The sequence below is a fragment of the Acanthisitta chloris genome, unplaced genomic scaffold, assembly GCF_000695815.1.
Source record: "Acanthisitta chloris isolate BGI_N310 unplaced genomic scaffold, ASM69581v1 scaffold14843, whole genome shotgun sequence".
In the NCBI taxonomy this organism is placed as follows: domain Eukaryota; kingdom Metazoa; phylum Chordata; class Aves; order Passeriformes; family Acanthisittidae; genus Acanthisitta; species Acanthisitta chloris.
In genome coordinates this window covers 655-11,591 of record NW_008664539.1, presented here as the reverse complement: position 1 = coordinate 11,591, position 10,937 = coordinate 655, and the positions used below count along the sequence as shown (strand labels likewise).

The 10,937-nt window shown below is 49.6% G+C and overlaps 1 protein-coding gene across 1 annotated transcript; it reads right to left on the bottom strand.

Annotated features, from left to right (window-relative positions):
• Nucleotides 1-6,782: 6,782 nt before the first annotated feature.
• Nucleotides 6,783-10,641, bottom strand: TVP23B (trans-golgi network vesicle protein 23 homolog B (S. cerevisiae)). Its single transcript, XM_009071401.1, has 6 exons — nt 10,552-10,641; nt 9,465-9,609; nt 8,900-8,989; nt 7,940-8,071; nt 7,729-7,857; nt 6,783-7,005 (listed from the first exon to the last, which is right to left on the bottom strand). Exons 2-6 carry the CDS (start codon nt 9,510-9,512, stop codon nt 6,973-6,975), a joined length of 432 nt encoding a protein of 143 aa, XP_009069649.1. The 5' UTR covers nt 9,513-9,609; nt 10,552-10,641; the 3' UTR covers nt 6,783-6,972.
• Nucleotides 10,642-10,937: the final 296 nt, after the last annotated feature.

The window sequence follows — 10,937 nt, the reverse complement described above, 5'->3', positions numbered from 1 at the left end:
GGATGGAAGAGGGATTGGATGGGAAAGGGGTTGGATGGGAGAGCGATTGGATGGGAAAGGGGTTGGATGGGAGAGGGATTGGATGGGAAAGGGGTTGGATGGAAGAGGGATTGGTTGGGAAAGGATTGGATGGGAGAGGGATTGGATGGGAGAAGGATTGGATGGGAGAGGGATTGGATGGGAAAGGATGGACTCAAGTCTGTCACACAGAGGCTGGAGGGATCTAAGGGCAGGGCCAGCCCAGCGGTGCTGTTCCAGATGTTTGCTGATGCTGCCCAGGGGGATGAGGAGGTTTTGTCCAGGGATTGCTGGTTTCATGGCCCCTAAAGGATGCTTCACTCTAGTTGCACCCCAGGGAATGCTGTGCTCCCCATCCCATTGCAAATGGAGAGAAAAACCCCACAGGGATGTTACACATCCTGTGTTTTCCTCCTGTGTGCTGAGGGAGCAGCAGGATTTGGGCTGTCCCACTTGCAGCAGCTCCAGGGATCAATCTGAGTGTGGCTTGTGATGCCTGATGAAGCTCCATGTCCTGTCAGTGCCAGAGCTCCCAACCCCCATCCAGCACTGGCTGCTGTCCTGCCCCAGCTCCAGGCTGAGCCCACTGGCAAGGATCTGCTCTGTGAGCCAGTGATGGAGTAGAATCCAAGCAAAGTCCCTGTTCCCATCCCCATCCACTCCAGATCCTGATTAAACCAAACCTCTGGGCACAACCCTGTGATTTAAAACATGAGAAATCAAATGCTCATGTACTCGGGAGCTGTGCTTAAGCAGGGATAGTTTTTTCCTCATCCAAAGAGATTTCAGGTGAGGTTTTGGGTCAGGACTTCTGCCTGCAGGTGGGTTTGAGCACCTCCAGCCTGGTGGACCTTGAGGTGCTGGGAAGGGGCTGTGGGAGTTCCCAAGACCTGAGGTGATACAAATTCCTTCTGCACCAGGGTCCAGATGTGAGGGAGGACTCCAACACAAGCAAACCAATCCAGCTACTAGTGAAAAAAAAACCTAGATGAGTTTTAAACCTTAAAGGAGAGGGGATGGATGACAAGTGTGGAAGGTCCTACAGGGGCAGAGGATCTCTCTGAGGGGGGAGAAGTCACACAAGGCATAAAAAGGGGTGGACCCAATGTCAGTACACTCAGTAGGAAACCATGAGTAACTGTCTCAACAGCTAAACCCTCCTTTAATCTGGGAACATAACAGCAGGCAAGAGCAAGGGAGTATGTCCTGTGGCAGAAGAGCTAAGTGACTCATGTACTCCAGTGGTTACTATGGAGTTGTTTACACATTGCTTTGGGATTGAAAAAAAAAAAAAAAAAAGAGAAAAATGCTAAAGAGCTCACCCAAAATTAACTGAATACAAGGAGGTTTGCACAAGCTGCTGACATGAAGAGGAAAAACTCAGGAGGCCAAGGAGGGTTCCAGGAGGAGTCTGGAGTGCTCAGGGATGAACTCACTGAGCCACTAATCCCCACACTGACTGCTCCTCCTGCTGCCAGATGGGTGGAAGGTGGCAAGTATGATCCTGGGTTTTTTTAAGGATTCTTGGAGGATATGAGGAACAACAGCCCAGAAGGTCCAACTCCCATGTTGAGTAAACTGTTCAGAGTTTTACAGACCAGGATTCATGGAGAGGAGAATGAGCTGAAGAGCATCAACGTGGCTTTTGCCACGGAAAGTCCCACCTGGCAAATACCAGAAATGTGCGTGGGCTCTGGAAGGAATTGGCCAAATGAATGGAACCAAAATCCATCAGGTGATGCAGCAGGAGCCCCAAACCTGTGGAGGTACAAAGGTGCCACAGGAAGTGTGGCTGAGTTTGCTGTTTCCACAGAGCTTTGCAAGACCTGTGGAATTAGCCACTGCTTGAGACAAGCCTTGGGTTGGAGGAGTTCAGTGTGACCCAGAGTCATTCTCACAGCTTCCAGACACAGCTGGAAGCAGGCAGAGTCTGTCCCACAGCAGAACCCATGGGTGATGCCTCCCTGGAGGAAGAGGAGAGGCCAAACCTTGTGTACTGTGTTCAGCTTTGGGCCCCTCACTGCCCAAAGGCCATTGAAGCACTGGAGAGAGTCCAGCCAAGGGCAATGAGAGCAGGAAAGGGCTGGGAAACCTGTGGTATGAGGAAGGGCTGAGGGAGTTGGGCTTGGGTAGCCTGGAGAAGAGGCTCAGGGGTCACCTCATGGCTCTCTGCAACTCCCTGCCAGGGCTGGAGAGAGGTGGGGGATGTGTGTCCTGCCAGGGCTGCAGGGAGAGGAGAGAGGGAATGGCCTTGAGCTGAGCCAGGGCAGAGTCAGAGGAGATGGTAGGGAAATGTTTTCCCTGTGAGGGTGTTCAGGCACTGGGATATTGCCCAGGGAGGTGGTGGAGTCACCATCCCTGGAGGCGTTTCAGAGGTGTCTGGATGTGGCACTGGAGGATCTGGTTTAGGGTTTAGAGGTTCCAGCAGTGACAGGCTAGTGGTTGGACTTGATGATCTTTGAGGTCTCTTCCAACCCTGATGACTGTGACTCTAGGAGCTCAAGCCCTGAGTGCTGTGGCCAAGCAGCAGAAAGCATTGCAGTGTGTCCCTGCCACCAGCTGCCCTGAGCCACGCACTGGCACCAGGGAGGAGAGGAAGGAACGGGAATGGCATTCAAGTTTCAGCACACAAGGGCCCATGTGTCCTCTGTGGCACAAAATGCTGCTATCAGTAGCACAGAAAGAGCACTTCCTTTCCCTCTGCCCTTGGCTGTGTTATCAGGCTCTGGGCTGGCCGTGGGTTTGCAGGCAGGGAAGGGCCTCCCTGCTCCCAAACTGGGGCAGTTTGCTCGGAAAGGCAGGAGGGAAGCGAGAAATTCCTTCCTGCATGAGCCCTGGAAGCAGTGCTGGGTCCTGGCCAGCATCCACCCTCCTCACATGGCCCTTTGGTCTCCACAAAGGTCACAATAGTCACTGCAGCTTTTTGTTTGGGGAATACCAGCTGGGATGTGCTGTCCTGTGTGTGCAGGGCTGAGCGTGGCTGTGCCAAGGAACTTCAATAGACCTTTACCTACAGCCCTCCAGCGACCAGCGAATCTCCAAGGAATTTGTGGAGGAAAAGACAGGCTCCAAATGCCCTGGGCTGGCTGCCCTGCACACTCAGCATCCTCCTGTGCCCTTCCCTGTGGGGGGACAGCACAGATAACTGCACACAGTTCTGGTGTCCCCAACATAAGGAGGACATGGAACTGTTGGAGCAAGGCCAGAGGAGCTGATAAGAGGACTGGAGCATCTTCCCTATGGAGACAGGCTGAGAGAGTTGGGGCTGTTTAGCACAGAGAAGAGAAGGTTGTGTGGAGACCTCAGAGCAATCTGCCAGGAGCTGAAGGGGCTCCAGGGAAGCTGCAGAGGGACCCTTGGGTAGGAACTTAGGGCAAGGAACAATGGGGATAAATTGAAAGAGGGAAAGTTAGATAGATCTTAGGCAGAAGTTTTTCCTATGAGGGTGGTGAGACACTGTCCCAGGTTGCCCAGGGAGGCTGTGGCTGCCCCAACCCTGGCAGTGTTCACAGCCAGGTTGGATGAGCCTTGAGCAACCTGCTCTGGTGGGAGGTGTCCCTGCCCAGGGCAGGGGTTGGGGCTGGATCATCTCTAAGCTCCATTCCAACCCCTTAACACACTATGGATCTATAAAAACTGCCTCCAAAGCTTTGGTGTGGAATATCCAGATGCAGCACAGCAGTGTGTCAAATCACAGGGCCAGGAAAACCACTGCTGCTGTCCCTGAAATCCAACACCTTCCCAGGGGACTGCAGCACCCAGCTGGGGGCACAGTGTGGGAGGACACCCCATGGCAACAGGAGGGGACAGGTCCCTGCTGTGACCTAACAGACCCTGACAGAGCAGCTCATCCCTGAGGGAATGATGAGACCCTGCACACCCCAGAGCACACAGCCAGTGACCCCCAGAGCTGCTGCTGTGCCCAAGGCACCACGCTCCAAGCCCTGAGAATGGCTCTGCCTGTGAAATGAGGACGATTTCCAGCCCACCTTTCAGCTGTGCTTTGCTATTTCAGAGCAAATGGCATTTAGTTATTATTGCTCTTGGAGAATTTCTGCTCTGTAAAGCCTCAAGAGTTCAGCCCCCACCCAGGTCTGGAGGTCTGAGGTGGGGCCAGCATTACACAGCTAATGCTCAAGAAAACTGGCTTAGTGTGGAGTCCTGAGGCTTGTGGAGTGGAAAAAAAAAACCCCAGCACATTCAGAGAATTTCTCTGCTCAGAGGCTACTCCCACTTCCTGCTGGGCAGGAAACCCCAGCACACAGCGCTGAAAATCAAGCAAGTCTCACACCCAACTGCAGCAGCGATAAGAGATTTGCTTCTGATCCACACCAGGCAGAAATGCAATAAACTCCCAATTTCTCAGAAGCCAAAAAGCCTGAATGTTTGCCAAGAGGCTAAAAATAAGCCAAAGAGGGCTCTATTTAGAGGCTCTCAGAAATGCCTCTGTCCTTGATTAAATAAACTGCCACTTCCAGAAAAGCACTATTTTCCAGCAGGTTGGGGGGAGCTTTGGCAGCAGGAGAATAAACATTCAGTCCCAACACTTTTAACACGTTTTAAAAGAAGCACTTCTTGGCTGGAGCTGTGCCAGATCCTCTGAGCAGCAGCAAACCAGGGGCTGCCTGGGCTGCAGCAGGAAGGATTTCCATTGCTGCCCTTGCACGTCCCCGTGTGGCTGCAGGAGTGACTTTGCTGCAGGGTTTGATGGAGTTTGCTTGGTCACATCCATTGCTTAGAGAGAAATGATGCCTTCCATGTAAATATGGACTAAATGGGCCCAGAGTTGTGGCTAGTTTTGGGCCCCTGGTGGCAGGAAGGATGTTGTGCTGGAGGATGTGGTTTAGGGGTTCCAGCAGTGAGGGGTTAATGGTTGGATTTGATGATCTTAGAGGTCTCCTCCAACCTTGATGGTTCTATGAGTCTATGATGAGGTGGTGGAGCATGTCCAGGGATGGGGATGGAGCTGGGGAAAGGACTAGAGCACAAATCCTGTGAGGAGAGGCTGAGGGAACTGGGGGTGTTTAGCCTGGAGAAGGTTCAGTGGTGACCTTTTCACTCTCTACAACAGGAGGTTGTGGCCAGGTGGGAATCAGTCTCTTTTCCCAGGCAACTAGTGACAGGAGAGGACATAGCCTCAAGCTGCACCAGAGGAGGTTTAGGTTAGACACTAGGATGAATTTCTTCACAGAAAGGGTGATTGGACACTGGAATGTGCTGCCCAGAGAGGTGGTGGAGTCACCATCCCTGGAGGCATTTAAGGACAGACTGGATGTGGCATGGTCTAGTTGCCATGGTGGTGTTAGGTCATAGGTTGGACTTGATGATCTCAGAGGTTTTTTCCAACCTGATCGATTCTGTGATGCTGTAAAAGTTCCTGGGATGTGGTCATGTGAAGGTTTGCAGGGCCCTGGGCAGGGGAGCAGCTCTGAGTGCCCTCAGGAGGAGCATCTCAGCCTCTCCAGCTGAGTCTTACAGTGACAATGACTTAACTCCTACAGGCTAAGGTTTGCACAAGGAAAACTCTGAAGATCCTTGGGTGATAGGAATTGTGCCAGAGCTCACTAAACACTGATTAACTTGCCAAGAACTCCCTGCTAAAGCTACATGACAAGAACACAATGTAGAACGAGAGCTCAGCCATGAACCACAGAAGAGAGAACTGATCTGGTTAAACAAAGCATTATTTTAATGTCAAGATTTTATAAATATATATTTACAAAAGGAAGATATCAATCCAAAGAGTTTCAAATGTACAGCTCCCATGTATTGCTAGAGCACAGGGAGGGGAACTATGCTAATGCAACCCCACAATTTACAATACTCATTACTCCAAGGGAAATTCTTCATTTAAAATACCTCAGCCAACATTGCCAGCATCCACCACTGTGAAAGCAGAAGCTCCTTGAAGAGAATCACGGGACAAGAAGGAACTGACCCTTTTTTGTACAGATGTTTAACTCAGAACACACCTCTCTGCCATCCCAGGGAACAACATCCCACCATCCTACAGAAGGCCCGCAGACTCTCTGGGGGGCACAGCTAAGGACAGCACACTGCATGGATTCCAGAGAGGTAAAATCCTGTTGGTCACATTCCCTGTGCCAAGGAAATTGCTGGTCACACTCCCCTACAGAGAGAACACTCCATGGCACCAACACACACTACAGGACACGCAATGGCCTCACTGTCCCAGGCCAGACAAGAGCTGCTCTCGCATCCCCTCACTGGAATTGTGCTTTCAGCCTGCCTTGGGAACTGGTTTTGTTTGTGCTACACTCTCCACACAGGCACAGGCCTGCAGGCAGAAGAGGGATTCCCACAAATCCACGGATTTAAGATGTAGATCTCTGAGAATGCTTCAGATCCAGAATTTGGAGCTGCTTAGAGGCCACATGAGACTTCAGTGATCTTCTCACTGTGCCAACAGCTCCATTTCCTTCAGATGTCACTGTGCCCATTCCAATCATGGACTGAGGGATGCAGGGCCAAAGGATCACTACCTAAACTGTAACAGAAGCAGCAATAACCTCCAAGAGCAAAACAGCCACATCCTCAACTGAAACTACCTCAGGCACCAACTGCTGGAGGACTTGGGAAATTAGTTCCCAGGCGACAGAAGGCTCAGCTTGTGCATAGCTTTTCTGAAGAATCTCCAGCAATTTTCTCTTCATTCATTCAGCAGTTCTAAACCTGTATGAAACCCACCTAGGATATGTTTAAATTGTACGTTGAAGCAAATTAATTATTGTAATCAAACTAAGGAAAGGACCTAAACACAAACTGCTAGTGGAAAATTGAATCGAAGTTGTCAGGAGTGTCAATCTCAAGTCTTGCCCAGTTTATTTACTCTTGATTCACACCTAGTGTGCAGCTCCCAAAATTCATGGTCAGAGCAACTATCTCTGTTGTTCACTGCTGTGAATCCAATCTGGCCTGAGGCTGCCACCACACTCAAGATGCTGTTTGGTCCTCTGTAGCCACAGTCTGCAGAAGGCAAAAAGGAAGAAGAAAACAAGGACAGAACAGTGTGAGTCACTGCTGTGCTTTGGGGGCAAAACATTCATTGCTGCCACAGACTGAGGCTGGTCTAGGCCTCTGGGAAACCACTGCCATGGTAAAAGCTCTCAGGAGCAAACTGAGCTACAGAATGGGATGAGCACAACACAGTGCCAGGAAAGGTGTATCACTGTTTGAGTTTCTGAGCACACTAATGACAGGAATCCCAGCAAATATTTGTGAACCTGTGGCAGCCAAACCTCCTCTCCTCAGAGTCATCTGTGTAACAGAGCCAGGAAACCAGTAAAGCAGTTAGTGACAGCCTAGAGGTGGAACAGGGATAGTTCCTACTGCTGCAGGGACCCATGGAAGGGAGAAAACCTATGCTGGGGCAGAAAAGGAGCTGTTGGGAAGAGCTGGATGGAAAGGAGAAAGCACATAAAGAGCAGTGGCAGCTCTTTACTCTAAGAGTCTTATTTTCAGTCATATTCCAGTGACTTGTGGCACTTGTCATGGCACCAGCAAGGAATATGAGCTCATGGCACACTGCAAATGGGACCTGATGCCAACGATGGGCAAGTGACTCTCTGATTTCACCAAGGGTTCAAATTCACACAGAAATAAGGTGTGACGGTCCCACTGCAGAACTCTAAATAACTGTAGTCACAGTGGGATGTTTTTCTAGGGTTTTCAAAGGCCTGGGAATCTTACCTGGCGCAGGAACTGCTTTCCAAGGTAGTTGGTGGCCATGCTTGTCAGGTTCTTTCTACTGCCAACTTTACACCTGATGTAGCCATACAGGTTGGCTCCCTGAAGCACCACCCCCATCACCACCACTGCCTACAACACAGGGAAAGAAAGTCATGATTTACAGCACCTTGTGGGAAGCCCAGTCCTTTCCTGAGCTGAGGAGGGAACTCACCAACCACTTCACTTTGAAAGAGAAGAGAGCACTGAAGGCAAATATCACCCAGATCATAGGACAGGTAATGAGGCCTAGCCAGAAAATTCGGGACTCTGCTTCAGATGAGGTTTTACTTCCTTGTGCTGACACCTAGAAACAGAAAGGGAATGGAAATAACAGGCTGCTTCATTGTATGTTATCATACAGTTATAGAATTGTAGGGGTTGGAATGGAGCTTAGAGCTCATCCAGCCCCAACCCCTGCCCTGGGCAGGGACACCTCCCACCAGAGCAGGTTGCTCAAGGCTCATCCAACCTGGCTGTGAACACTGCCAGGGTTGGGGCAGCCACAGCCTCCCTGGGCAACCTGGGACAGTGTCTCACCTCCCTCACAGGGAAAACTTCTGCCTAAGATCTAGTCTAAATTTCCCTTTCAATTTATCCCCATTACTTATTGTCCTTTCGCTCCAGTTCCTAACATTTCTTCCCAATATCCCATCTAACCCTGCCCTCTGGCAGTGGGAAGTCACTCCCCCTTGTCCTGTCAGTAGGATAAGGACCAAAAGAGGCAAATATGTGCCATGTTGTGAGGTGTCTGACCCATAGGATACCAGAGATGCCATCAGGAACAGCAACAGCCATGACCAGAGCTCCATGTTTCTTCCTACTTCCAACAGTTTTCCTTAGAGGATGAAAGGTGTTCCAGGCTCACACCAGGAAACTTACAGGATACTGACATGACATGGGAACCTTCACTGCACTTCATGTGGAAGTTTCAGGTTACTTACATTAAGCCAGATCAATACACTAAGAGAACTCTTAAGTAACTCAACAATCAAGAAGCTCATCCAGAAGCCAAAATGAAACAAACCTTTGGTTACACATCTGTGGCTGGAAGGGAATGTCCAATCTACCTTCCCAGGGGTCTCAAAAACCAGAAACAATTAAAAGATGAAGAAGAAAATCAGAAGAAATTTACCTTCCTGGCTTCAAACACCCAGTGACTCCTCCCATCATCATCCACCTGGTTCCACCAGCGAAGGCCAACCATGAGTCTCCCTGTGACATTCTGGAACAGAAGCAAAGCCAATGAGCTTTGGGTCTTCTTCTCAAAGAAACCTTTAGGCCAAGTGCAGCTGCCTGGGTTGGTGTTTTCCATGGTGCTTGTTTGCCTCCCATTTGGGAAAGCAACAGTACATGCTTATGTACATGACAGTGTGTTCTCTATGATGTCCAGGGAAATGCCAAATTCCTGTGAGGCAAATTTCCGGTGATTCCAAAGTGATCTGATAACAAATCCTGTGCTACCTCAAACCAAAGTCTAATCTAAGTCCTCCAACTGTTTACCAAAAGGAAGCCAAATACACAGAGATTTCAGAGTTATGATGTCCTAACACTTTCCAATCCCTCGCAGAACTTGAGGGACTTTTGGGTGTTATTTTGTGGGAAAGGCACAAAGGAGTTACTTTTTTTGAGACAAGAATATCTCTGTTCAATCATTCTTATACAGTAACATTAAGCTTACAAAAAGCATAAGAACTTACCTTTACAGCCCAAAAGTCACAGGACAAGAGGAGGATAATGGTCACCATGCAGGCAATAAAGCTGCTGGTTAAGAGCTCACAGAGCAGATAGACAACTATCGCACTGACTCGGAAGAACAGGTGGAAAAATGATGCCACTGGGTGCCTGGAATGAAGCACAGGACAGTCACAGCTTCTTCCCACACATGACAGTGCCCAGAGACCTCCCAGCAACTCCCAGGATAAGGATCAGCATTGGAACACGAATCCAATGTGCAACAACCTCTGGAAATATAGGAAATGAGCTGCCCAGAAGCTCAGCATGAGGCAGACACATCCTGCAGGCTGAGAGGTCCCATGTGCAGGCAGGATTTGGGTGGGAGGGCACAGGCAGTTTTACCTGGTGTGCAGTCTATGGTAATTGTTCTGGGGTGAATTTAAAGAGCTTCTGACAGAGGAAAAATCCCTCTGAAGGAGAGATCACACATCTCAGCACAGCAATCTTACTCTTCTTTCTGATCTCACAGAATCCCAGAAGGGTTTGGATTGGAAGGGACCTTAGAGACCATCCAGTCCCATCCCCTGCCATGGGCAGGGACAACTTCCACTGGACCAGGGTGCTCAGATTTCCTGCAGTTTGCAGGTCTGAGATGTGTGGTGCAGAGCTGAGGTCAGCACAGCACGAGGGGATGGACACTGCTCCATGGGGGAATTTGGGCAGGGCAAGGAAAGGGGCAGCTGGACTAACTAGGCCAGTGCAGGGCAGCATAGAACATACTCAGGAATGAAGAGTAGGGAAGAGATAATGGACTAGCCCAGAACCAGCACTTGATGTGGTGAGAACCCCCTGTAACACAGAGCTGTTGTATCCAAGTAGATTCCACACATAGATTAAGTGTGAGGACACCCTGAAATGCCAAGGCACAGATCCACAAACTCAAACTGAGCCTCTGAACTGGAGCTCTCAGTTATCCAGAAATTACTTTCCATTACTTCCAAATAAAGAAAGAAGGTGTTTGCCATTACATACTTTGATGCAATGTGACACAATTCCTTCCTCATGCTTCTGCCTAGAATTCATCCAGAAACTCTCTCCATGGCCACTGACCTTATTTTTGACTTCTTTGATCTCCTGGATAAATCATCATCTGCATCAAATAGAGACACATCTTCAATGTCATCACTGCTGTCCTGAAGTGAGGAACAGAGAGTAACATCAGAACAATGAGCCACTTTTCAACTTCAAGCAGAGACAGTTTTGATTACCCAGAAAATCAGAGGCATCTCAGGACCAAAATGAATTTGGGAAGAATGTGAAGATTTAAACACATACAAACAAAAAAAATGCACAGAATCACAGGATCTCCTGAGTTGGAAGAGACTCACAAGGATCATCCAGTCCAGCTCCTGCACAGGACATTCCTGAGCATCCCACCCTGTGCCTGAGAACATTCTGTCCAGCCCAGCACAGCTTGGGATGGCAAAGTGCTGTGT